Genomic DNA, 27,427 nt, shown 5'->3' on the forward strand with positions numbered 1-27,427 from the left:
GTGACTGAAAGAAGCAGTGCAACTGACCCAACACCCCCCTTTTCCCCCACCCAGGAGTCTGGCAGCCCAGAACCAGGCTGAGAACCCCCAGGGTAGGTCACTGTGATGGGCTGCCCTCAAAATGTTCATACTTTAGCCCTGGCCAGTGTCGCTCAGTTGGCTGGAGAATTGTCCCTTACACTGAAAGGTGTGGGGTTCATTTCCCAGTCAGGGCATGTACCTGGGTTGCAGGTTCTATCCCCAGTCTGGACTCAGGCGGGGGAAAGCCAATTGGTTTCCTTCTCACATCAGTGTTCCTTCTCTCACTCTTTCTCTTTCTAGCCCCCTCTTCCTCCCTCCTTCCCTCCCTTCCCATCTTTCAAATCAATATAAATAAATAAATAATAAATAAATGTTGCTACTTTAATGCATTCCCTGTATTGAAGCTTTGGGTCTTTATTGACCCTGGGGTTCAAAAGGTGGGATATATTGATTTCTAAAAGCAAAGCCACTTCAACAAGCCTTTTAATCTTATCCTTTTAAACTCAAACAGCCTTTTAAATGGAAAGTAATGGGCAGTGCGACCAGTGAAGTCTTCCTCTGTTCTTTGAAAGGATTCTCTAGTTCTGGCTGAGACCTCCTCTCCTGCTCTGGGAGGTCAAGTCAGGACCTCAGAGTTTCATGTCCATAACCACCCTATCTCCAAATGCACTGCGCTCGGGTTTTCTAGGGGTGGGTGGCACATGGTAGGAAGGGGTGATCCAGTGCAAAGTTCATAGGTCACTTAAATTCCTGGGTCCATTCGAAGATCTCATAGGTGCAGTCTCAGGAAGGGAGAGCTTGATCCACTGGGGATGGCCCAATTGGCAGGAACAGGGTTGTGAGAAGGAAATAATCTTTTCTGTCAAAGGGATTAGAATAGGCCAAACTGAATAAACGCCCCCCTCAGCATCCTCCATTTCACCATGGGAGCCCCCATTTGTACTCAGAGTCTGTGCAGGCAATTGTCCATCCCAAAGTTCCGCTCTGCACGCGCGTTGTCCAAATCAGGCTATGGGTTTAGATTGTGAAGCTCACCCTAACCATAGGGCCTGGCGCAGTGGTGCTCGCGTTAGGGATAAAAGCCGAGAGGACTCCCTGTGCACTGTGCCTGCTTGCCTGATTTGGGCAGCTCCACACCCTTCTGCAGAAGGAAAGTTTGCCTCGCTGAGTTACTTTCTGCCATGTCGAAACCTATTCCCAACAGGGTCAATGGAGCACAGCTTTTGTGGTGGTCCTAGAGGGTTGAGAGGGGCCAGATGGAGTTGGGAGGTGCAATTCATGATGTGACTTGAAATCCAAGTCTGTGTTCAGATTAGGTTGGAAAGAGTTTAGAAAGTGTGAGAGGTAAGTTGACTTTAAACTCCCAAGAAGACCAAAATAAAATAATGAGAAAAAGGGATATGGTGTGCTCAGGAAAATTCAGCTTTTAGTTTTTTAGATAGCGACCTGATTTGAGAAATCATTTTTTACTTTTAAAAAGCAAGCAACAACACACCCACATTCATAGCAGCAGCATTCACAAAAGCCACAAGGTGGAAGCACCCAAGTGTCCATCTGTGGGTGAGCGGATTAACAAAACGCCATGTATACATACAGTGGAATACTGTACAGCCTTAAAAAGGAAGGAAATTCTGATACGTGCTACGGCATGGGTGAACCTGGAAGATACTGTGCTAAGTGAAATAAGTCAGTCACAAAAAGATAAATATTACATGATTCCACTTATATGAGGTCCCTAGAGTAGTTAAATTCCTAGAGACAGAATGTAGAATGGTGGTTGCAGGGGCTGGGGAGGAGGGAGGGAATGGGGAGTTATGTTTAACCCATTAAAGCCAAAGTTTGGTTTTGCAAGATGAACAGAACTCTGGAGATTAGGACATTGTGAATGTACTTAACACTACTGAACTTGACTCTTAAAACCGGTTGAGATTGTAAATGTTAATGTGCATTTTATTTGGTTTGTGTTAGTGTATTCTACCATAATTTTACCAGGAAAGGGGCTGGACCCCACACCCTTTCTTTCTAGAGAACCTTATTTTCTCCACTCTCTGGTTCAGATAGGTGACCTGTGACTCCAGCAGAGTAAGCAGGATGTTTCCACTCCATTCTCTGGACTTTGGGAATCTCTGTGTGGATTTGGATTTTTTTGGTTTATTTTCTAACTTACTCAGGTGCTGGGAATCCTGTGATAGAACGAGACCAGCTGTTGGCTTTTTGCATATGGTACCTGGAAGGTGGTTTTGGTGGCACCTTCAGGAGGATGCGGCAGGTGTAGCGGTGGGCTTTACCTCCTGGTGTCCAGCAGTGCAAATTTGGAACAGCCAGTTAGCAAACCAAGAGGTGGGACTAATGAGTGCCCTGCTGACACATGCTGCAGCCCAAGGTGTTCTGAAGGGGGGACTCAACACCGATGCCTCTGGGATGCCAGCTCGTGTTACTTCTGCATTTAGCACAGAGCATGTGCCGTGCTTCAGGTGTTGCACCGAGTTAGTTGGGTCCCCACCCTCTCTAATATGGTAATGAGCTAGAGATGCTAAAAGCATAAATTAAGAGGATAGAGCGTTTTTATGGAACATATGGCTCTGTGCCAGATATGGGTCTCAAATATTTTCTAAAGGAGTGAAGAGGGCATCTAATAAGAATGTACGTGGCATTAATCATAAAAGGGCCTGAAACCCCAGCTCCAGCTTTAAACGCGGCTAAATGACCGTGCATGGCTGGTTGAGCAGGATCAGTGAGCATCCCCCCGCCTTGTCTTTTCTTGTTTGGTTTAAAGGAAAAACCTTTTCCCTTGGAGTCCACAAAGGGGTTTTTCCACATCGAAGCAATTAATCTTAAGTCCCGACAGCCAAGATACTCCTGTTTATGATGGATAGTCCTGGGATACGAGGACTTTTTAGAAGTTAGTGCTTAAATCAAACCAGGATTAAGCTGTCAGGCACGGAAGCATCCCTTTCCCCTTGAAGGCTTTTGGGTCTAGGTCAGTGACTTCAGCTTTGAGCTTGGAATCACATCTCTTTAGAAGAGCAGTTGGCAACTTCCCCTGACGAAGCCGGGGAGGGTGAGGAGGAAGGTGGCAGCAGGGTCAGGGCACACAGTTCCCCCTGTTCTTACCAAACCCCTACCAGCTACTTGGCTATTAGCTGTTGAGCCCTTAAATTAACTAATTTGACCCCTGTCCGGGCAGAGGACAGGAGTGTTTCCTGCGTACCTCGGTTTCCCTGGATCTGGTGCTGGCCTGGCATCCAGACTAATGTTCTGCCTTGGGCTGGTGAACAGTGGCTGGGGAACAGGTCTTCTCCACCTGGGAATGAGCCCTCCCACCCCCTGAAGGAGACCTTCCTGCGCACCCTTCGAGGCTTGCTTTCCTGCTTTCTAGAGTAAATCTTTGCAGAAAAAGAAAGAAGGCAGATTCCCCACCCCATCCTGCCACCTCAGCACATTAAAGTGGTTCAGTTAGCTGTCCTCCTGGCCTGTGGCCCTTCCCTGGGAAGGGAATCTGTGGCTTTTGTGGGGACAGCTGAGGGCTATTAATACTCCGAGGAAGTCCTTCACACCAGCCCCAGAGGGGAGGAGCCAGCACCGCTCCCCACGGGGCTCCTGGGGCACAGCCCACTGTGAGGACAGAGCTCTGCCTTTATTTGGTTGAAACGTCATGTGTTGGAGTGTTTCGACCCTTTTTTAGTCATTTTCTGTCTCTCACAAGTGGCTGACAGCGTGCCCTGTGTATTTCTTGTTTACAGATGGGTCTGAGAGCTTACTGTGAGCATCGGCGTTAAGCCCCGAGCGGCAGGCGCTGTCACGGTCTGTTCTTCGAGGTTGCAGTAGCTTGTGTCTCACAGGGAAGCGGCGAGCCCTCAGCCAGGACCTAGAGCTGCTGTGGCAGAGCGTGGCAGAAACCTTAACCCGGGATGTTTCCAGAGCAGGTGCTGCCTGGTACCTGCCCGGACCGCCCAGGGCATGAGGCCAGCGGTTAGAGTCAGCACCAGGAGCCTTGGAAAGCTGGGCTGAGGTGCCCAGAGCCCCGAAGCCCAGTGCCCTCACTTTACACTGAGGGGTGGTTGGGGGGATAATGGGAGGGAGTGTGGCTGTGGCCACACAGTGAATAATAATAGAGCTGGAACCAGCTCCCATGTGACATGACACATCTGATCATACGTTGGCTGGGACTCTCATACCACACCGTCCTCTCCCACTTGCCAGAGGGTTGGGACACCTGGGGGTGCTAATGAGGGTTGTTTCAGAACAAGTCCTCCTGGTGTGTGGCTGGTGGGACATTAAAGTCCGAAGGGGTGTGAGGAGTGGCCCAGTGCAGTGGTTCTCTCCCCCGTGCACCCCACCCCCACAGAACGAGAGTCTTAATTTAAGTGGTTTGGTGGGCTTGGGTGTCAATATTGTTTAAAAGCTTTCTTAGATGCTTTAATTAGATGATTCTGGCGCATAGCCAGGCTGAGAACCACTAATCCTGTTCAGCCTCCAACTCATTTTACAAATAGGAAAACAAAGACAGGCCATTGAGTGGTTTTCTTTTGTCCCTTTAGCTATTTGAAGGTGAGTCCAGGACTCAAGGTCTCAGCTCCTGTCCCCTGAGGTCGCTTCCTCCCTTCCTTGCCTTGGTTCCCTGTCAGGCATCAGCCAGGGGTCTCCATGAGCTGGGGCAGCACTGGCTGGCTTGCTAGCTTGTGGACAGGTCGACTGGAGAACACCTGAGTCTGCTTCCTGTGCCTTTTTGTAGTCTAACAAGACAGGGCAAGGGAGCTTGAGTTTTTCTGTTTGCATCTGGCTTTAGAACTTTGGGGGAGATAGAAAGAAAGCCCTCACACATATCACAGCTGTCAGCCCCTGAGAGTTTTTTTGTTTTTGTTTTTGTAAATATTTCTTTATTGATTTCATAGGAAGGGAGAGGGAGAGTTGAAACATCAATGATAAGAGAGCTGTCATTGATTGGCTGCTCCCTGCACGCCCCTGACCGTAGACTGAGCCCATGACCGGGGACCTTGCCCATAATCCAGGCATGTGCCCTGACTGGGAATCGAACTGTGATCCCTTGGATCCTAGGTCGATGCTCAACCACTGAACCATGCCCGGCTGGGCCCCTGAGAGGTTTTGCCTAGAGTGTGATTCCTATAATGCATGCTGCCCAGGAGTCTGGGCCTGAGCAGGGTCTCTGTGGGAAGACACAGCACAGCCATGAACATCACCTGAGCCCCTGTGCCAGGTCTCCCAGGGCAGGAGACTAGGCATAGCCTTCTTAGCAGCACAGGCCTTTGAACGTGACCGGCTTATCCTAGAGCCTCCCGTGATTAGAGACCAAGAAAAGGTTGCTTTTAGGTGAGTTTATTGCTCCTGGTCTGCTTGCTAATGGTGTAATTATCCTGTTATAAGCTGCAACCATTCAGAGGTTGGTCCTGAGTGTCAGATGCTTATAGTCCCACTGAGTCCCTTGTCCTTGAAAGGCGCCTTTGAAGAAAACCCAGATGCTTCTTGTCCCATAGTCACCACTCAACTCCAGACTGGCTGCCCCTTGGAAAGCTCTCCTTCCACTGAGCACCTACTGTATGCCCACCACTGTCCATGGCAGCCCTGAGAGGACATGGGAACTGAGGGGCTGGGAAGTTTGGTGACATAACTCAGCCAAGGAAACACCGTCACCAAGTTTAGAGCTCAAACTATCTGACAGCAAATTCCACAAACCAGTTAAATGATCTTTACATAAGCATTTTCTTTCCAGCCCTGTGGTTCATATGCTTTTCCAACATAAGTCCCTTGCATCAGAAGCCATGCATTTTTTATGTGAATGGCCGCACCAAAAACTGATGCCACCTTGGGTCTGGTCACTCTGCTCCTTCGTGCCTCCAATTACAAGGTTGCACTAAAGATAAATAGGTCAGGTCAGTATATTTAAAATATTTAGAAGAGTATCTAACACTTAGATAAGATTCAGCAATCACTCCGTTACCGCATTTGATGGCATTGGATGCCCAGAACCTGCCTGTTGAAGCAAGTTCTGGTCACCTTCTCTGGCACAGGTGCCGTAGTTGGTTGTAAGGCCCCTCAGGTGGTCTAGGGTACTAGACTGGCTCATAGACCACAACAGCAGAGCCCTGGATGCCTCAGGTCACCCTGACACTGGGTGTGAGAAGGAAGGCTGCCAACCTAAGGAATCGGTGAGGGTTTGAATAGTTATGTCCCACGCCACAATGCAGGAAGTCTGCAACCTGCCATGCAGGCTGCCTGGGCAGAGAACACAGGGACGGTTTCTGTTCTAGAGGAATAGATGTGAGCGTGATGAGGATGTGTGTGTGCACATGTGCAAAGTATACACAAGTGCTGGCTGCATTTACTTTTCTAACTGTAGGTTCGTCATAGGAGAAAGAGATCAGTCATCAAAAGATCTGTAAACGTGTTAGGTAGATGGTTCAAGTATTATCCCATTTTGCAGATGTGGCAATGAGGCCCAGGAATGTTAAGGACCTTGCTCAGGGTCACATACAGCTATGGGTTTCAGACCTGAAATGGGAACTCAGGCCTGTCTGCTCTTGGCACAGTTTTCTTCTGTGCTCTGTGGCCTCTGATACAAAAATGCATATAGATAGCTCTCTAGATAGACGAGGAAATGGGTGAAGATGTGCCATAGGCAGTGAGCCCTGTGCGCCATCCAGTAGAAAAACAGGCCTTTAGAACTTCAAAATACCCAGACCCTTGTTTGGCACACCCTGGGCTCCCCAGGAAGGGCACGGCTTCTGGCTTCAAAGCCACCCACACCTGGTGACCGGAAACCCAACTGCAATCACAGGTTTCCTATGCAACAAATGGGGATGGAATCCCCACATGGGAGGGCTGGGCATGCAAGACACCTGCCACCTCGCTGGCTCATACCCAGTGGTACCTCATCAAGGCTGTGGGAGGCTCCCACCTCCATGCTATGTGCCTGGGAACCACTGACTGTCAGAACTGGAGGTGGTGTGCACAAGCCATGGGCCTGAAGGGGTGGAGGTGGTGGGGAGTGCAGCCAGTGGGGCATTTCTGGTGTTCAGGTTACTACTTTCAGTGGGACGAGAGAACTCTGGGTATGGGAGAGAGATGCAAAAGACTCTGGGACCTGACTATGGTTGGGCGACATTTGTAGACTTATTTTCCCCCCAGATTGTTAGAAATACCTAGAGTTCAAGAGATAAAATTCCTGGTCAACAGATTGTGTTCTGTACTTTGGCATCCTGCACACTTGCAAATCTAAACCTCAAAGCAAAACCAGCCCAGGGTGCTGTGTTCCTGGTGGACCTTTTCTGTGTCAGGAAGGGAAGACTTGTGGGTGCTGGTCTCACCATGTGGCTCAATAGAAAGAGCTCTTGGGAATCTAAGTGATCACATTGCATTGCTTCAAGTGGAGAAGTTATTTTGAAAGAAAACAAAGAAATAGTTTCACTCTTATAGAGTGGAAACTGTATTGTCCTTGAATGTTGGGTGGATGGTGACCTAAGAGCCACCCCAATGCTGTGGATTTGAGGGGCAGGATTTGGAGTATCACCAGATGCAGCACCATTTCCTCTCCTGGGGTTCTCTGGTGACTGAGGGCATGCCAGTGGGCCTGGATCTGCCTTGGGGCTGTGTGTGACTAGGGAGAGAGGGAAGTAAGGACGCCAGAGTCCAGCATGTGACTCGTTAGTGCCATGCTGACCAGCCTAATTCACTGGCTGGCCCTCAGAGCTGCTTGAAAGTGCAGGAGAGAGTGGCTGACGGGGGTCCGAGGTGTGCAGCGTGGGGTAGTGGGCTTCCCTTTCTTTCCTGTGCTTGTATATCAAAGTCAGGGTCTTTCCTCCCAAGAAAACATGGATGATCCTCGCTGCTTGGTTTTGATGCATTGAGTCTCTTACCTCAATCTTACTGAATATACAAGTGCACTGGGGTCCCCAGGTGTGGTGTCTTCAGAATATCTGCCCAGGATGCATCAGCTCTGGGTCCCCAGGCGTGGCGCTGCAGCAGGCCTTCCCTCCCACGGGGTGCACCTTGGCCTTCATAGTAGAAGTTGAGGGATGCTGCCCATCTGTAGGTTTTACAGCATCACCTGTTACTGGAAGTTGACACACACAGATAAGTGTGTTTCTGTCTCACTGAAAAAACTGGGCCTCGTGTGGTTTGAGGAGATAGCATTTCGGTGGTGCATCCTCTCCATTGCAACTTCAGCTCTGTCGCAGCACACAGCCACAATAAAATGGTTTATAACCTGCAGGAGTGCTTGTGTCTTTTCCCAGCGCTTCATGTCCCCAAGAATGGCGCCGTTCCCAGGGGTGTCTGGTTTCCCACCGCCATTGACCAAGCCCCACACTGTCCTTAAGCAGCAAGAACTGGTTTTGCAAAGTAAGCTGATACCTCTGGGTGTCCTCCGCGTGTAAGGATGGGGGCTTAATAAGTTACTGGACCTTTGAGGAGGCAGAATGACCCTTCTCCTCCCTGCCCCCTTTCCTGGCTCCTTAACACTTGAGCAGGCAAGGAGAATGAAGGAGGGCCCTGCCTTTCCTTGGCGTTGGGGAGGAGGGCCCGATCAAAGAAAGCCAGTCTTGCCTGGAGCCCTTTATGGCCCCTGAAGTTCCTGGCCGACTCCCCACTGGAGCCCGGCAGGCCTGGGCTTTAAGCAGACTCCCTGGGAGATGAGCCTTTCTGTTTAACTGACTGACCCAGGCGCCCAGCCGAGTCAGGGCACAGCGGTGGCTCTTTCACCCCATCTCCAACTCTGAGCTGATGATGGGGAGAAGGGGACTTCTGCAGGCAGCTGTGGGCCTTAAGCTTTTTGTGGGTTTGGCAGAAAGGCCCTGGGGCTTGGGAGCATGACAGGTGCGGGGAGGAGTGCAGTGGAGCATGGAAGCCAGTCGGAATCTGACCTGGAGCTTTTCACTGTAACAGTGTTTTAAAAGTGTGTAGGATTCTCCTGAAAACTTTCTGGGTTATGTAGTGTTTGGTGCTCTTTCACAGACTCTTTACCTGCTTACAGATGCATGTCTGACTCATATGCCAGCACTTGGCTCTTCCATCCTTGCTTCCTCCCACTTGCTAAACACGGGTGTGCTTCTCTATGCAACATTTTCTGAAAACTTGCAGTGTACTCATCCACTCCAAATGACCAGAATTCTATCAGTGTCATTTTTCAGAGGTTTTTGAGTACTCCTGTATAAATAGTAATGGGAGTTTTGTTCTTATTGGACAAACATTTATTGAGCATTTATATGTGAAGACAAAAACATGAGGACATGAATGAGGTGGGGAAGGACCCTCCTAGTCTCAAGATCACACTAGAAGCTGGAAGGTGAGCCCCAGGAGGAGGGTCCCTCTGGGATCCCATCCCAGAGCACCAAGGTGCTTTCTCACAGTGGGCCTGTCCAGTGCTCAGCCACCCTGCCCTGTCCTGATGTCCTGTAGCATATACTCAACCCCAACCCCCTTTGCCTTTACTTGACTTTTCTCATCCTGTTCTGAGGGTAGAACCATTCTCCAGTAATTCAACTTCTTAACGGCATAGAAAGCTCAGTGTTTGTGCATGTTGGGTTCCAGCGGGCCCTCTGGAAACGGGGAGCGAGTAAGGCACTCAAGTGGGAGGCCCAAGCCAGCGGAGGTGCCGGACCTGGCTGTGGAAGGCTGTCGCTGGCACCTGTCCATGTAGCCAAGGAGAGCAGGTGCTGGGATGGAGAGAAAGGAGGTAAGCTCGCGCTTGGGCGGTAGTCAGCTTCCCGCTCATCTGGGCTTGCTGGTGAGGTGGTGCCTGAGACGGGCAGTAAATAACGAGTGAGAAAACTGGCCATACAAGACCAGTCAGACCTCCCAAAGGCTCATCTGTGGGCCCATCCGTAGCCCTCGGTGGCAAAGGCTGCATCCTGTACAGACTGGCCTGGAGTGTCTGTGCTTCACCGCTTGACCCTTGACCCTATTGAGGTGCCCTCCTTGATGTGACCCTCTTCCCTCAGTGTCATCCTTGCCGTTTCAGCCTCTCTCTCCAGCATGAGTTGGCCTGTGGAGTGGGAGGCCTTGGCCAGAGAAGCACTGGGTTTTAGAGTCAGGCTGACTGCAGGTCAAGACCCACACATTAGTTTGTGATTCTGGGTCAGTGTCTGCTCCCTGTGAAGGGAGCATTAACTCTGGGAGTTGGAAAGGATCGAAGCTCTTGGAGAACTCTAGCGTGGCGTAACTGTTCTGTTTCTCATCCACTGCCAGCGGGAATGCAAACTGGTGCAGTCACCTGGAAAACAGCCTGGCATTAATGCCTAAAGTTCACCATCCGCATACCACAACAGCCCAGCCAGTTTCAGGCCTAGGTGTATTACCCGAGAGAGTCCTACTCATGGACCCCAAGAGACTTGTGCAAGAATGTTCACAGCATTTCTGTTCACAGCAGAAAAGCTTGGCAACAGCCCAGATGCCCATCAATGGTGGGGGGATGGATGAATACACTGAGTCGTGACTGCACAATGGAATATTATACAGCTGTCCAAACACATTAACTACAGCAACATGCAGTGATGTAGATGGGTTTTAGCGCTATCATAAATATTAGGCAAAAGAGCAGGGGCTCCCAAAGACGACATATAGCACTATTCGTTTTCATACAAAGTTAAGAGCAACTAAAATAAGTGAACTTTTTAGGAATATTTATGGATCCAGTAAAACTGTAACAAAGAGAGCGAGGGAGTGTGTGCTACTGGGGGGTTTTTTAGTGAATTTTTCGGGGTGACATTGGTTAATAAAGTTGGGAGTGTGCGCTTCTGATTCAGGATTCAGGTTGATGGTGTCTTGGATGGGAGGGGGTGGGGTGGGATGGGGGCACCATCTGGTTAGACGTAGGTTATTGTCGAGGTCCTAGCCTTTGTTTTGGGTGGGGGGTTGCAGGTGTTTATTACATTGGGAAAAGTAACTAAATGAAAGTGAGCCATGTGTGACCACAGATGAGCATCCTGAGCCAAGGATTATAATCAGTAACTAACCCAGTTCTGTGCATGTCAGGTCCAACACTCCGCCCCACCCAAAGTCAGTCTTAGCAAAGGCTGTGATGCCCAGTGTTCCCTGGAGGTGGAGGGGTGCAGTCTACTTTTCCATAGCTGCCCTCCCCCTGCTTCTCTGCCCACCACCGGCTGAAGTGAGGCTGGAGTGATCTGTGGCTTTGCCCTTCCTTAACCACTTGTTTCCTATCTGTGTCACACAATCGGAGCCTTGTTATAGAGGCCTCACCCACTAATCATCCCCACATGTGTGTATCTTTCTAATGAGATGGTAATTTCCCAGAGGCCAGAGGGCATGTTTTATTCCTCTTATGTGGCCCGTTACTCCCCAGCTCCTGTTCGCCCCTTCTTCCCAGCCTCCCCTCCAGCTAGGCTCGGCCCTGCCCTGCAGCCCGGTGAGGTGTTAGGGGCTGTGTTGAGTGCTGCTTCTGGGAAGTCTTCCCAGAGGGAGGTGGCAGCACGCCTTTCTCCCCCTTCCTCTTCCTTGCTGCCTGGAATTTTCACAAGGGAATGTCGCTGTACCTCAACTCCTGCTCAGACAGACATCACTAATTGATTGTGGCACTCTGCCTCTGAGCCCAGACCTGGCTTCAGAATCCTTCTCAACACGGTGCTCTGGATAGCTACTACCACTCACCTGTGCCTGGCATGCAGGCTTGAACCCTCTTTATAACCTCTGGTATCATAGTGAGTTACTCGTGTAAGAGCTCCTTGTGCCTCCCAAGGCTTCAGAGTGGGACCTCTGACCCCAGGAACTGCTGTAAGCACTTTGGACTGTTGGAAATGGCCTCAAAGATTAGGCTGGACCACCAGCATCATGCTCAGTAGGACTGCACAGCCTGTTCCAGCTGTAGGACTTTCCCATTTGCCATTCCCTCTGCCTGGAATTCTCTTACTCCACATCTCACTTGGCTCACCTTTTCTCCACACTGTTCAACTGTCATTTCATCGCAGGATCTCTTTCATCACCTGTCCCTATTAGCTTCGTTTTCCATCACTCTTGACCATCCTACCCTGCTTTATTTTTCTTTTTAGCACTTAGTTCTTCCTGGCACATGCATATGACATATTTATATGCCTCTTTATATCCCCTCATTTACTACAGTAGCCCCAGTGATCAAAGACGTTTCTTGATCAAAGGGATTTGCACTGGCTAATTGCTGGTGCCCCAGGAGGTGCTACCTGCCAGTTAGGATTAAGTGAGATGATACACACAGTATCTAGCCCAGCCTCTGGCTTATTTTAGGCACTCTGATTTATTATCATTCAAAAGAAAGTGTTCTTTGCACTCTGGAAGGGAGAAGGTGTGTTCAGTGGCCTGTCTGAGGTCCTGAGCCATCTGTTCTCACCAGACCCTTCCTCCCTGTGGTCAGTTGGTTCCGTTTAGCCAGCAGTTGGCGAGCATCTGCTGTGGGCAGCACATGCAGAATCCTAGGGGGCAGAGAGCATGCAGAAGTGAGCACGCCACAGCACCTGTGCCCGAGACTCTGAGGTTCCCAAGTCACCTTGAGTGAAGGGTACAGTGTGCCCGGCCTTGGGGGACACAGACAAAGAAGTGACCACTTCCAACCAAGGGCTTGGGGAGGGGAAGGTATGGGAGAGGAGTGTTGTAGGGTGGAGAGCATTCCATTAGGTGTTGGGAGGGTCAGGCCAGCACAAGCCCCTGCCTACCCCCAATGTGGTAGCTGCCTTGAAGGTGATACCATCTGTTGAGATTTCACTTCCTGCTGTGATGTTCCTCGTCATAAACTTGTCATTTCTTAACCTGCCTCCTCCCCGGTTTTTCAACTGTGTCCTGAGTTGCCCTCCCCCAGTTTCCTGCTATAGAATAAACTCTTGGTGATAGAAGAGCCCTCCCGAGTTGCTTGCTCTTTAGATGGTCTGGTCATTTGTTGCAAACCCCCCTGATGAGAAGTGACCAGTTCACAGGATTTGTTTGCTAGGACTGTCTGTGCAGCCTGCAGCTTTTTCGGAGGGGGAAGCGGGGTGAAGGAGGCGGTAATAGTCTCACCTCGCTCACTTATCCACTGTGGAGGATTCGCAGTTCCTTGGTGTTCACATAGAACTTGACTGACTTCTCTTCAGCCTTTATTGTGCTCTGAGGCACAGATTGTGTGGCTCTGCCTGAGGTTGGCATCACTCATCAACCAGGCACACCTTCCCTAGAGCCTAGACCTGCCCCTAAAGTTCCCAGCGCAGCACCCGCCATCCCTTTGCAGTACAGGCTTGTCCTCTTGAGACCAGAGGGGAAAAAACAAAGTAGGAGCGGGATGATCAGGGTTCCTGTTCAGTCCTTCCTCCTGCCTGGTCCTAAGCCCTGGGCAAGCGACAGAGAAGGAAAGGGGTTTGGGGTGAGCCCAGGGTGGGGAGGATCTCTGTGTTCCTGAGGAACCCAGGGTGCACTTTCATGCCTGCCTTTATGGGCTTCACCTTCACTGTGGGCCTCTTGCATTCGTGCACCACGGCGCTGGTCTAAGCTGGGACCCTTGAAGCAGAAGGCAGGTGTGTGTGTTCTCTCCAAGCGTGTCTGGAGTACCCACTGGGGGCCATGAGCCAGGCGCTGTGCATGGTCTCCTGTAGGTTTGGAGTGATGCCTGCCCTTCCAGTCCCTGGAGAGCGAACATAGGGGTTGAGGCTGAGGCCCAGCAGCAATAGGCTGGTGGTGGACCTAGACAGGGGGCTCCAGAGACCCTGCTGCCACCTGAGCAGAGTTTCTGGTTCTCCTCATCCTCGACTGCAGTGCAGGGCAGGGAGGACTCCAGCTCCTCCTCTGTAGGGAGACATGAGTTGGGGGAGTGCCTTCTGCTTTTTCCTTTGCCTTTGTTGCTACCTCTCCCTGCCACCATCACAACCCCCATACATACACACACACCTGGAGGGTACCTGCTCCTCTTTGTTCCCATTTCAGTGCAATACCACCTCTTCCTGGAAGCCTTTCTGGATTAGTCCTTCCCATGTGCTTCCATTGTCCCCTGGCTCAGATGCCTCACATCCCCTTTGTTAGGGCACTGGACTTGCCAGGGGGTCTGTCTGTTCCCAGGCTGTGGATTCCACAAGGACAGGCCCGGGCCCTGGGCACACCCCCTGGGCACCCTCACTGCTTCCTGTCAGTTTTGTTGAGTTTGTCTGCATTTCCTGGATTTGAAGACTGAGGTCTTGTCTGCTTACACCCCCCGAACCAGCACACCACCTGCCACCCAGTTGGTGCCCAGGAAATATGGTGGTGTAAATAGAATGAAAGACTGTCCGCTATTCTCCCTGCCCGCCAGCCTCCTTCCCTCGGGAGATGGAGGCCTGGCTGACTCAGGGAACTTAGTGCATTTCATCCTGTGATGCTTACGCTGTGGAGTGATGAGGGCATGCTGGCTTCCCTGCCTGCCTTTCCCTGACCTCACAGGTCCCAGCAGGCTGTCACCTGCCGCAGAGGCTCCCTGGCACACTTTGCCACTCCTCCTCCTCTGACATGTACCCTGGGAGAGAGGGAGCTGATGCAGCACTGTCAGGCAGCAAGTATGGGTGCCAGTGGGGATGGATGCCTGCAGGCGTGGGATGAGTGGTGGAGTGGAACAGAGGGGGCCAGAGTGGATGTTTCTATGCTGTGTTTCCCCAGCCCTGCTACCTGCTGACACAGAAAGGCCGTTCCTGTCCCATTGAGCCCCGTGGCTGTGCCCAGGGCAGAAGGTACCTGGGGAATAAGCCTAGAGCCCCGCACCTGAGGAGGGCGCAGGGGAGCAGTTTGGGCCCCATGGGCCTGGTAGTGTTGGTGGCTCTTCCAGCCCCTGGGGCAAGTACCCCTGGCCTCCTGTGAGCTCCGCATGCTGCACTCTGGTTGGTGGGTGGTGCGTCTGTTAAGCCCTGTACCTTCCCTTGCCTGCCCATCAACAACATTTGACTTTTCCAAGAAGCTCAAAGAAAGGGGCTTTACAACTGCTGGTTCAAAGTGTTAGATTCCTCACCACCATAAAATAGGGTTCCTCGCATCACCCCAAGCCACAGATGCTGCTGTTTGAATGGGAAGCAGAGGACAGCGCACCCCAGACCCACCCCAGGCATTGAAGTGTGAAGACAGATCCACCCTTCCCTCCCCATCCCTGTCCTCATCTTCTCAGTCCTTCCTCCTCTGCCCCAGAGTCCCCACTGGAGGGTGGTCCTGTCCATAGGAGCCCCTCAGCAGACACTGTTGAATGGAAGTGAGTCCCAGAAAACCTGGGCATCTAGACCTGAATCTGATTCTGTGCCCTCATGACTTTCTTCTCCAGGCCTCAGTTTCCCTGCTGTAGATAATCTGTAAGGTTCTTCTGGGGTTAAAATGCTGATTCTCACTGGTGCCCTGCTGTTGCTGGGATCTGTACACAGGGGTGTGCGTCCCCCTGTGGGTCCATCTTCGCCCTGTGTGCCCGTCCCACCTGGCACCTGTGGCAGCTGAGGGCATCACTGCAGAATGCCTAACACCCAGCTTTGGCTGCTGGTAACCAGGCTTGGATTTACTATGTAAGATGACTTCTGAAACATCATTTGTGGGCAGAAGCTCTTCTCAGGAGATGAAAGCAGTGCCCCTCCCCTGCTTCTGGGGCTGCCCCCACCACCTTCCTCTGCAGGGCTCAGAACAGGCACTTGCTAACATCAGATAAGGTGACTGCACCCACAGAGCAACCCCAGGCATCGTAGCAGCCCTAAAAGGAGGATGGCAGGCACTCGTGGGGGACACTTGAGGTGTTCCCAGTCCCGTCCCTGTTGGGTTTCCCCTGAGTTCTTCCAGGAAGCATGTGCACTTGCCTGTTTTCAGAGTTGGCAGCCCTATGTAACTCCATAAAGACGTGCTGTGCTCCTCTGTGCCAGCCTTGCACCCCCTTTTCCAGCCCCCCTCTTCTGAAAAAGCCAGACATCCCTTAGAGATAGTGCTAGTCCTGTTACAGATGAGTCCCCTTACAGATGGCTTAGAGAGGGGCGGCAACTTGCCCAAGGTCACACAGCAAGCAGCTTTGCCCTCCCTCACGTGGTGGTGTTTGAGTTTCTAGGTGCTCCTTCCACAGGTCTTCTCTTCTGTCAGCTTAAAGGAAATATTCGTTTGCCCTGCTGCAAACAAAGAATGGGCTGGGTGTGTTTCTCTGAACACAGCCACGAGGACCTGTGGTTACAAAGTGTTCCTGGGAGGGGGTTTTCTGATGATGCGTTAACTGCAGACAGCCTGAGTTGGTGGCCTAAAATCACCGGGCCCTGAGATGCCATGTGGCCTAGTAAGGGGAGCCAGTGCTGCTGGGCTGATGAGGCTCAAGCAGGTTTCAGGCCCTGGGGACCCCAGATTAATTGAGACAAGGTGGAGCAGATGGCTCGAGTCTATCAGCAGCTTCCCGTGACAGCCTCTTAACATGAAAGCACTTCATTACCCACTCGTTCCGCCAGCGCCCCTGCCCAGTGCAAGCGGACCGCGGAAACGGCCGCCCCTGTGCTGATGGAATTACAAGCACGTGGCCCGAGGGCCGGGCTCTGCACAGCCAGCCAGCCGAGGATAAATCATCAGGCTTACGTCTCCTCTCAGCAGCCAAATTAGAAAATTGTGCTCCTGGCGGGATATCCCAGAGAGTGGGCTGTGGCTCTTGGTTTAGGGGTCAAGTCCCTGTTGTACTCAGATGGGGTGACACTCTGGGAGGCGTGATTGGTGGGGTGGGGGGCAGCAGGCTGTAATTATCACCAGTCACTAGGGAAGCTACAAGGCAAATTGGCTGCAGAAAGTGCCCCCGTTTGGCCATCGGGAGGTCGATGTGGTATGGGGGGCAGCTCACCAGCTCAGTGTCCAACCCTGCCCTTGCCCTGTCCTGCCATTAAACCCCATCACCAGCATTGTGCTGTGGTCCCTCAGATTGGGAATTCTAGCAGTTCTTGTCCTGACCGCATGTTGGGCGGAGAGCAGAGATGGGACCCTCCTTGTGGCTGGGTGTGTGTTTGCCAGGGCCAGGTTGTCAGGCAGTTTTTGTTTGGGCCTAGGAGTTGTTGCAGAGCGTTCAGGAACCCTTTGTGGCCAGATCCGGGTGGGAGGTGCGGAGGTGTGTCACCTGGAGGGGTGCTGAGTGCTGGTGTGAGCATAAACTCCAGGATGAGTGCAGGAGCCCTGACTTCGTGGGTCTCTCTTTGGGGTGCCCTGTGGGTGTCTCAGCCTTTTCAAAGCCCAGAGGCGTCTCCCCTTAGCTAGAGAAGTGGGGTTTGTGGAAGTGTTATCGCTATGAAGTTAGAAGTCTCCTCCTTACTCAGGGCACTGGAATGGGGCTGGCATCTTGGGAGACCGTTCTTGTCTGAGTCATTTCTGGAGTTCAGGAATGGAAAATTAACCTTGCTATGCATCCTTGGCTCAGAAAACTATCCCATTTGGGATTTTACAGTTGGAAAGCGTGGTGTATTCAAACCAGTATTACTAATTGACTTTGGGATGTTTTTAACTTGTATTAGCATCTACAGGCTATGGAATCTTAAGTCTTCTACATAGCGGCTGATTTGCCAGGTTTCGAGGCATAGAAGATAGCAGGAACCACCATCGTGGTCCTGGGGCAAAGCATTTGGTTTTTATAACTTGGTTCCCTCGATAGTGTGAGAGAGAGAGAAGACACCTCTTCTAAAAGAGACATTTGTTTTTCAAAAACAAATTTTGAGAAGTATTTTCTGATCAGTCTAATTTTGTCACCTGTCACTATTAGCAGCTTTTTGCCCCCTCTCAGTGGGAAGTTGATTGACAAGGCAAAATGTAAAAGTGCCACAGAAGTGAACAGATAGGTGTTAGGAGTTGAGCAGAAAGGAAATCATGTGTGTTTAAGGGCTTCAAGGGTGGCGGTGTGGAGGAGGTGGCATTTTTGCTGTGCTTTGGAAGATGAATAGGGTTCTGACTGTTGGTAATCAGGGCCAGGGATGTGCAAGAAGAGAGTATCCGTGGGAAACACAGAGTACATATAGCACAGTGTAACCAAAGGCATGGCTTGCTGGCCACACTTAACAGTTAATACACGTCCCAGCTCTCTCCTTCACCTGCCAGCACTCTCCCAGCCCAGCTCAGAAGCTGCCGCCTCTCTGGGAAGCCTTCCTGGACTTCCTGGGCAGAGTTTGGCAGTGCTCCTTTTGCTGTGCTGCTCTGACACCTGTCCTTTTGTGCTAGGACTGCCTACCTGTTGGCCTTAGCTAGGCTGAGCGTTTTTCGGCTCACAGCACTGTGCTATGTGAGTGCCAGGTGCATACTCAAAGCTGACGTCACTCAGGTTTCTGATTTTCAGTATTGACTCTGACAGCGTGGATAGGCTCTTTGTGTTTCTGTGGCTTGTGGAAGGCACATTTTGTTGTCTGGATCATCTTGTTCTCCTTGGCAACCATGAGCATCCTCATCCATCTCGATGCCTCTGCTGAGTGTTTGTCTTAACTCTTCTGGGATTTCCCTCTCACTTACTCTGCATTAGCAGCTCCTATTCAGGCCCCTCCTCCCCCCATGGTGGGTCATTCCGTGGACCTAAACTCTGGCCTTTAGCAGCATTTATTTTTCCTTCCAGGCAAAATGTCAAGAGATAAAATTTCATTTCATTTAGGGGGAGAAAAAGATTTCTTCTCATTTCTTTATGAAATCATTGTTCTTAATCCAACAGTCCCAGTGTTTGGAGTGGAAACAAGATAACCTTTGCTGCACACACACACAAAAGTGTTTACAGCCTGCAGCTTTAACAGGACCTGGCATTTCTTCCAGCAGCAGCAGAGAATGACCTTTCTGTGTGAGCAGCCACAGAGGTCAGCATGGCCCTGGCAGGACTTTAAGCCTTTTCAGTGAGGCCCCTGCATCGCCTTAGGTGGTGGGTGGCACTCTGGGATCCCTGAGCCTCTGTCTTCTAGTGGCTGGTGCTCTGGAAGCCCAGGCCTTCCCCCAGCCTCTTGCCATAGCCCACAAGGCAGGGTCCAGGGGAACAAGCATTTGGCATCACGGGCTCAGTGAAGCCATGGACCTGGGTGTTAGTCTCGTTTGCTGTAGGGTGGCAAAGTGGTTCTGTCGTGCATGACCACTTACTTGGTTGTCTTCAGGTTATGCATGTAACCAGATGCCTCTGGATTCTTCTCATTGCTCTCCTCCATCATCTTTCCTGTCACTAGCAGAACACGATCACCTACAAAGCCTGGGATGGGGCACCCCCTCCGTGTCTTGTACTTTTCCCCACCGAGTAAACCTGCATTTGTCAGGAGACCATTCTAGTAGGAAGGAGGTATCTTCCTCCCACTAGCCTTCCGGGTTCTGTTCTTAGACCTTCTTTCCACTGGTGACCTCTGAGAGCCAGTGCTAGAGGCCTCGAGACTGGCCACCCTGCACTCTCCATGTCACCCTTGGTTCCCTCTGGAGGTTCCAGATCAGCGAGCTGGGAATCCGATGCTGTTCGACTGGATGGGCTTGTTGACACCCTGTGCAGACACAGATGCAGTCTCTGGGACCCACCAGCTGGGGTGACAGACGCTTCCTGGGGAGTGGTCCTGGCCTGTTCCATCCCTCCCACATGTGTAGGGCCTTGTTTTTATTGTGACAGTTCTAGGAGAGACATTGGAATTGATATCAACTTATGATCCAGGAGATCTCAGTTCAATTCCCAGTCAGGGCACAATGCTGGGATTGCCAGCTCGATCCCCAGTAGGGGGTGTGCAGGAGGAGGCAGCTGATCAGTGACTCCCTCGTCATTGATGTTTCTGTCTCTCCCTCTCCCTCCCTCTCTCTGAAATCAATAAAGATATATTTTTTTAAAAAATTTTACATTTACAGCCTAGGTGGTGTACATTACAGACACTTTCCAGCCCCCTGCTGCTGAGAATCCAAATACACCCACCCTCCTCCGGTCCATTTTTGTGACTTTTCCTTTGGTTCGTTTAAAGCAGTTACCAACAGGATCCTTCAGAATGCCATTAGTGCAGTTTCATTTATGAACAGGAGAGCCTGAGGTTTCCCAGCATCTTGGATTAGGATCTGAGAGCAAACCCGGTACAAAGTCCACTCTGGATCACAGATTTTAACTCCCCCCACCCTCTGTGGGATGGGGCATCTCCAGGAGGACCGAACTTCAAGCCTGACTCTGCCCTGCTGCCTGTATCAGGCCACAAGGACTGGGTGACAAGACAGAGGCTGCATCAAGGCTTGTATGCACCCTTGTCTCTGCCTGGGGATGTGACAGTGGCCTTTATGAAGGCCTGGGTAGCTCTAGGAGGTGCCCAATTTGGGGAATGCTCAAGCTCACCACTGGACTTGCACTCTCCAGCCTCACTCAGCCCCACCCCACGCAGCTGGCTGGGGTGTGACCAGGTGCCCACCAGCAGTCCAGTGTCAGCTGCAGCCTCCACAGTGGCTTTCTGTTCCCAGTGCCAGGCAGGAGGGTCCACTCATCAGCAACCTCCTCACGTCCCCACTAGATGGAGGGCTTGGCCTGTTGCCCTGGAGGCCCTGCCAGCCCGAGGGGATGCGTTTGCTAGGCTTTCCTCAGGGACTGAGGGCCACCAGGTCCCCTCAGCATGGGTGTCGGGGTGCATGACAGCCCCCAGCCACATGTGGCTGTCAGGATCTCCTGATGCCGCTAGTGTGACTCAGGAATTGTTAATTTAAATTTAAAAACTGATGCTCGATTCAGTTAATGGAAAGCTTTTCAGTGTGTTTGGAGCAACTTGGGTATGCGAAGCTACTTTTTCAGATCAAATGTTTCCAAGGAAAACATAGCATCAGAATTAAAATGCACTATGAATATAAACTACACACTCCTTGTGAAGAAAGAATGTGAAATATTCATGACGTCATGTTGATTACATGGTCAAGTGTTAATATTTTGGGTATAGTGGCTTCATTAAAGTATATTATTACAATATTTTCACCTGTTTCTTTTTACTTCCTGAGGGCTGCTACTGGATCATTTGAAATTAATGTGCATCGTCTCCCATTATATTTCTTCTGCCCTCAACACTCACCACTCTGAGCCTGCTTTTGCTGGAAATGTGCTTGGCGGTCCTTTAAGGGGGAACACTTAATCGCTCTGGAGTGGTTTTGGTCACAGAATTAGGTCTTAGGAGACCCATGGTGCTTTGAAAGGAACATATTTAAAACAAAAACATTGTTTGTAAAGTATAACCTTTTTTTTTTTACAATTTCCTTTCAGTTTTATTTTGTGTATTGTAAAACATTACTTCTTAATTGTACAAGTGACACATATTTCTTGGGGAAAATTAGCAAGTCCTGATCAGACAAAGTTAAACATACATGGGTTTTCTGGTGGTGTTTCCAGCCATCTTTTGCGTAATCATTAGCACGAAAGCGCTGCTCTGCACCATTAGAGACCTTCAAGGTGCTCACCCATGCTGTCCCCCTTTAGAAACCTGCCAGCTTCCTCCAGCACCCTGAGCAGGGGGCTGCTGCTCCACACTGGCGGACAATGGCAGAGGGAAGACCAGACGGGACTGCAGATGGCTGGGCAGTGGTAACAAGAGGATCTTCTGGAAGCTGGGAGTGCTTGAGTGGTGTGTGAAGGGGTGGGAGGGGCAGAGCCTCTGAGACTCGGTCACCTGGTGGGAGTCCTTCCTTGTGCTGGCAGAGCAGCTGGAAAGTGGATTTTGCTGTTTTTCCCCAGGGTAGGACTGGGAAACCCTTTGGTGAGCCCTTTACTTGAGAGACAGTTTTCTTAGGTTGAATTTTCCTAGGGCCTGAAGGAGGGCTGAGGCTGTTACACAGCACAGACTTCTGTCGAACCCAGGTATTTACCGCTGAGACATGTTTAAGAAAACATCAGCCTCTCTGATGCAGTGGCCTGTGACCCCAGATAATAAAGACAAACTGTCCAACACCGAGTGGAGAGGGCCCAGTGTGTTGGGAGTGAGTTGCACCTCATGGGTTAGCATCCCTCCCCCCAAGTTCTGGTGCGGGCAGGAGCCACAGAAGGATAAGAAGGGAGGGCAGGGTCCGTGCACAAGCTGTTTGACGGCGCTGGCATCCCCTGGCCTGCGTGCCCAGGCCTCCATTCTAATCGGATGATCCAGAGAGTTCCGGGCTGTTCCTCTGGGCCGGCTGTGTAATCGGCCCCTTTATCAGTGCTCGCTGGCAGGATACTGAAGGTAGAAATGCAGCGAGTTATGCAATAGAGCGACTCCTGAAAAAAGTTGGAAATCTTTCTTAAAAAGGCTTAAGAAGAGTTTTGTTGGTGAAGAATTTCTATAGCAACCACTTTTGTAAAGCCAAGAATACGCTGTAACCTACCCCCTTATTTGTCTTCTATAAAATTAGATTTTTATCTTCTGATTTGTAAAAAAACAAGACCCTTCTGGACAGGGAAGATGACCTGCCCTGGAGGTGCTCTGGGGAACGAAGTGGTGGGTCTGGGTGTGAGCCGGCACACTCTGAGGCGGGCTTGTCAAAGACCCCCCAGACAAGGGCCGTGACTGATGGCTGGTGCCTGGGCCTGCTTTCAAAGACCCTTGGTGTGAGGGCCAGAAGGCAGCTCGTTTCCCGCGCCACCTCTCTGACGGGTGCAGATTAGCTGTGATTTATCCCTCTCCCAAGGAAGTCGCTGCTGTAGGAGAGAAGTCTCATTTACAACGTGTACCAGAGACTTGCTGAGTGCCTGCATCCTGAATCGTCAGGCTATAGAGACCCAGCAGCATCTCTTTCATTTTCATTCTGTATTTTTAATTGTACAAGCAAACCATACCATAAATATAAAGACATCTTTTAAAAGACTCTCATACCTGATCCTGCTATGTTAACATGGCATGTTAACATATCTTTTTTCCCCCCGAGGTCTCTGTACATATGCAGACATAATCTTTATGGTTATGATCAAGGCAGAAGTATAATTAGCTTTGACTTCACATTTATTTGTATCTTAAACATTCCTTTCTCTTATGTAGCATGTTCATAGTTACCGTGTTGTGGCTGCACGTGCATCCAGTGACTTGATAAACTGTCATTTTCTTAATCATTCTTTATTTGTTTCCTGTTCTTAATGGTATCTTTTCCTCTTTGTTTCTGTAGGAAGTTCTCCAGCAACTGATCGTAATGAACTTGCCCAATGTTTTGATGATTGGCAAAGACCCCCTGTCTGGTGAGTGAAAGCCGCCCCCCGGGGTGCTTGGCCGGTGCCATTGGCTCTGGGCAGCTGTTGGACACAGGGCTCCGGCTGCCAGCTTGGAGCCAGCACAGTGAAAACACGTGATCATTTTGGTGAGGTTTTAAAGGGTGGGTTTATTAACCTGAGGCACAAGGCCAAGAGCACATTTCTTCCTTAAGAACGAATCCTTGCAACCCCTCACATCGGAGTGCAGAGGCTAGGGGCCCGAGTCATATGGTGGCCTTTCTGGGGATGTCTCCTCCTCAGTAAATGTGGAATCAATGACACCATCACAGGGTGGGTGACTTTTGGTGAAAAAGTAAGAATCTGTTGAGGGAACTCATATCTCTCTTCCATGGGGTCCTGTGATGCTCATTCAGTATGTGGTATATCTCACCAGGAAGTCCTGTCATGTCCCTGTTTTTCATGTCTCCCGCTGCACCCTGAGGCCCAAGAGGGCAAGGGTTCCAAGTCCTAGCCTCGGACACACAGTGTAACCTTGAAAGACAGAATGAAATGTGCTCCTGGACATCTTCCAGAAAGTCGGAGCTTAATTCATGCTTGTCAGGTAGTTCCCTGGTGAGTTAAACAGGGCGGCAGACCTTCTCCCCCCACATGGGGTGCGTCTGCATGCACCGTGGCCGCTGGACATCAGCTTGCAGGCCCCAGGGACAGATGTCTCGCTGGCAGGGACTTCCTATGTTCCAGTGGAGACCTTGATGGTGTTCTGGGGCCTCCTGTTGTAGGTCAGGGAGTGCAGGAAGGCTTCCTCACGGGAGAGGCTTTTACAGAAGGAACTAAGCTATCCTCTGTTGCCATCTCCTCGGGGCACTCTCACTGAGTCTGGTCATCCTACTCCTGTTTATATCACAGTAGCTGAAGTTGCCTTGAGGTGGAAGGGAGAGTGCTCCAAGTGGCCAGCCAAGGACATTACTCATAGAGGAGCAGTTCTCATTTACTGTCATAGCCCTGAGACCAGCAGCAGCAGCTTAGGGGGACACCGGGAATCACGTTGCTGAGGGGGAGGGGTCCCTCTTGAGCTGAAGCTGGCTGATGTGTCTGCCTTTTCTCTGGGTGAGCCAAGAGGAAGAGGTTTCCTTGACCTCCAGTTAGCCCTCAGCCAGGCTGGCCCACGAGCCCTCACACCCCTGCACTCTGGCTTCGATCCCGGCTGTGCACACCCTCGCCCACTCCACACATTAGTAATGGGGAGCCTTTGTTTTTGCCTCCCACTTCCCTCCCTGCCTTTGGCCCATTTGTATTCCTGCTTTATTTCATGGTTCCTCCAGGTAGAAGATACCAGATGCAGCCCATCCCAGCCACAGCCCCGGGCCTGGACACGGCTGGGACTCTCGTGATTTCTGTAGTAACTTCATGAAAGTTGGGGTCTCCTTTGCTGAGCAGAATTGTGTTGCCTCTCCTGATTTATTGAGGGCTGGATTTACTGGGGAGAGAGGAGAAAGGTGCTGAGAGAGGTTGGTGGTTCAGGCTTGGTTCTGCTCTTCCATTCAATCTGGAGGTAGCTGCCTAAGGAGACTCGAGGAAGGCCAAGGAGCAGGAAAGGGGCTCTCACTACTCAAGTGCTTGGTGAAGCCTAGCACGTGGTGGACATTGTACATGTATCAAAAAGTGGAAATAAAAAGGTGCTTCTGGGATGTGACTGTGCCATCCCCAGTTATAGATGAGAAAACAGAGGCTCATGGAATTTAAGTGACAAGCCATCGGTCCCTCAGTCCATAAGAAGAGGTGCTGACTGGAAATCGGCTCCGTTTGACCCCTGAGCCTAAGCTCCCCATTTGTGTCACACACATGTACGTGTTAGGCTGAGCTCTAGATGACTGCCAATATTCAGCCACTTTGACCTACAAAAATGGCATTCGGTGTGGTTCAACCTAATATTAAACATGTTCTCCCCCACCCAGCCACCCTGCACAGCTTGCCTACCTTCCTGTTGATGTCTCCCCTTCCCTGTCCCTGTAGGTGTCCCCACTTCCTGCTGCCCTCTGGGGACCTCTGATCCACCAGGCCTCTCCACACACCAACCCTGGCTCCAGCCCTTCCCTCAACAGAGTCTCTGTTCCAGTCTCTTTGTGAACCACACAGGCTGTAGAAATTGTTCGTGTGCAGAGAGCACAGGTCCCCACCTGGGGTCTGGCACTGAACGGAAACATCTGCAGAGATGTGGATGCTGATTTTTTTAAAAAAAAACAACAGCAGCTTTATTAAGGTGTAATTTGCATACCATAAAATTTATCCACTTTAAATGTATGATTTAGGGATCTTGTTCATAAAGTACAGAGTTATGCAGCCTTCACCACAATCCAGTTTTAGAACAGTATTGGGGAGCTGATTTAAAATTGTGACACGTGAATAGGTACCCAGCATCGTATAAAACTGATAATCATCAATCAAAGAGGCTGCCCCCCCCCCACTCTGGAGAAGTCAGAGATGAGATGGTTAGGGCTGGGGAAGTTAAGGACAAGAATCTCACCCACGCAGCAGGCTCAGAGGGGGAAGGGCTGCCTTACCGTGATGTCAAGACCAGGGGGATTTGAGCTGGATGCACGCATGGGTAGGTTTTGACACCGTTCCGGGGGGGTGGGGGGGGGCTCCCAGTGCAAAGCAGGTTGGCACGTCCCCAGCAAGAAGATACAAACCTGAGTGCCAGAAGCAGAGGAACATATTTATGGAATAGGGTTTCCACTTTTAAATTTCAAAAATAGATGTGTGAAGCATTTGGGGTTTCTTTGTAATTAAAGAACAAAGTTGGTTTCTTTCTGAGTGGTTGCCTAGAAGTCAGGAGGAGGGGCCACTTTTTTGCTAATTCTGTCATACACATTTCAGGAGCATGCTGGAGCTCTTTCTGGCTGGTGTTGACAGTGTACTGCCATTTATAACATTTCATAGTGTTTGGTTATTTCCTGGTTTTGGCAAATGCACCACAGTGGAGTCAGGTACCAGGGACAGGACAGATCCCAGCAGAGCATCTCATCCACCCCTCCCCTGGTCACACAGTGATGCTGGAAGACCGTGAGACGCCAAGCATTAGCCCTCCTTCCTCTGATCTAAAAAAGCGAAATGTCACAACTCATATGATTATGAGGTTCTTTCTGTGTGTGTCACACACCTCCCTCACCCATCGGACAAAAGGATGTTGTTCTGTTTACTTCTGCCCTGGGATTTGAGGATACCCCAGTAAATGTAAAGAAACCTTTCATATACTTTAAATTGCTTTTATGACCTCTCCTCAGTATCCATCCCTCTTGGCCCCAAATCCTCATTCTCTCCTTTCCTGTTTTGAACCTCGGATCAGCTGTCTGGATTTCCTCTCTGATCATGCGCGGTTAGCTCTCTCAGTGGGATATCCATCCCTGGGGACATGTCTGTCCAGTGCCTTGTTACTGTAGACCCGACTTCTTGGAGTTTGGCCTGGGGTCCTGCAGGACCCTGCTCTGAACCCCTCCGTGATTTGCATGTGATGGCATTTAGCAGAAAAGCCATTTCCTTGGCAGCTGGTTTATGTCCAGACTCTCAGACTGGGTGTCATAGGGTGTCCTTTGTTTTGTTTCTTGCTGGTTAGTTCTTACCCTTTTCTCTTACCCTATGCCCGTTCCTTCAGCCTGTTCCTTCAGGCAGGTGCCTTGGCTCTGCTTTTAAAACATCTGTGCTCTCCTCTCATCCTGCCCCACCGCCACTCTGCCACCCTGGTTCCAGCCACCACCTTCTTTTGCCTGGCTGCGCCCCGGAGTAGCCTTCTTACCGCCTGTCCCTGCAGCCTGTTCTCAGCACAGCAGCCAGAGCAGTCCTCTTAGAAAGTTACTCAGATTGTGTCACTTTCCTTCCCCCACCCTCTTAGCACTAGGGCCTGTGCAGTGGCTGTCCCCTCTGCCTGGAATGCTTTCCCCTCAGATACAAAAACAGCTCCTTCAAGTGTCTGCTGAAATGCCACCTTCTCAGGGCAGCCCACCTGACCTCCCTGTTTACCGCTAGAGCCTCTCTCTTAGGACTCGCTGTCCTCTTATCCTGCTCTGCCACCTTTTTTCATAGCCTTTATCACTCTCTGTATCATTTACTTATTTTTTTCACATCTATTGCTTTGCTTAATTTCCTCCTCTAGGATGTAATCTCTTGTGAGGGCACAAATCTTTGGGTTTTTTGGTTGTTGCCAATGTCTTCTAAGTGTCTAGATCAGTGCCTGGCACATGGTAGGTGCTCAGTGAATGAGCATAATTACTGAAGACCCTCCTTCTCTCCCACTTCCCTACCCCCTCACACTGGTGTTCCTTACCAGTGTTAGCCGCGTGCTCTCACAAATAGAGGTCAAGCGTCCGTGGT

The 27,427-nt window shown here is 50.7% G+C and overlaps 1 protein-coding gene across 1 annotated transcript in view; it reads left to right on the forward strand.

Moving 5' to 3' along the window:
• CCDC88C (coiled-coil and HOOK domain protein 88C) overlaps positions 1-27,427 on the forward strand; it is a 111,007-nt gene that overhangs the window by 20,951 nt on the left and 62,629 nt on the right. Inside the window, exon 4 of the mRNA XM_016205705.2 lies at positions 23,017-23,086. Coding sequence (XP_016061191.2) covers positions 23,017-23,086 — 70 coding nt within the window. The remainder of the gene's footprint in view (positions 1-23,016; positions 23,087-27,427) is intronic.

Source organism: Miniopterus natalensis, chromosome 1 (genome assembly GCF_054644295.1).
Source record: "Miniopterus natalensis isolate mMinNat1 chromosome 1, mMinNat1.hap1, whole genome shotgun sequence".
NCBI classification, from domain to species: domain Eukaryota; kingdom Metazoa; phylum Chordata; class Mammalia; order Chiroptera; family Miniopteridae; genus Miniopterus; species Miniopterus natalensis.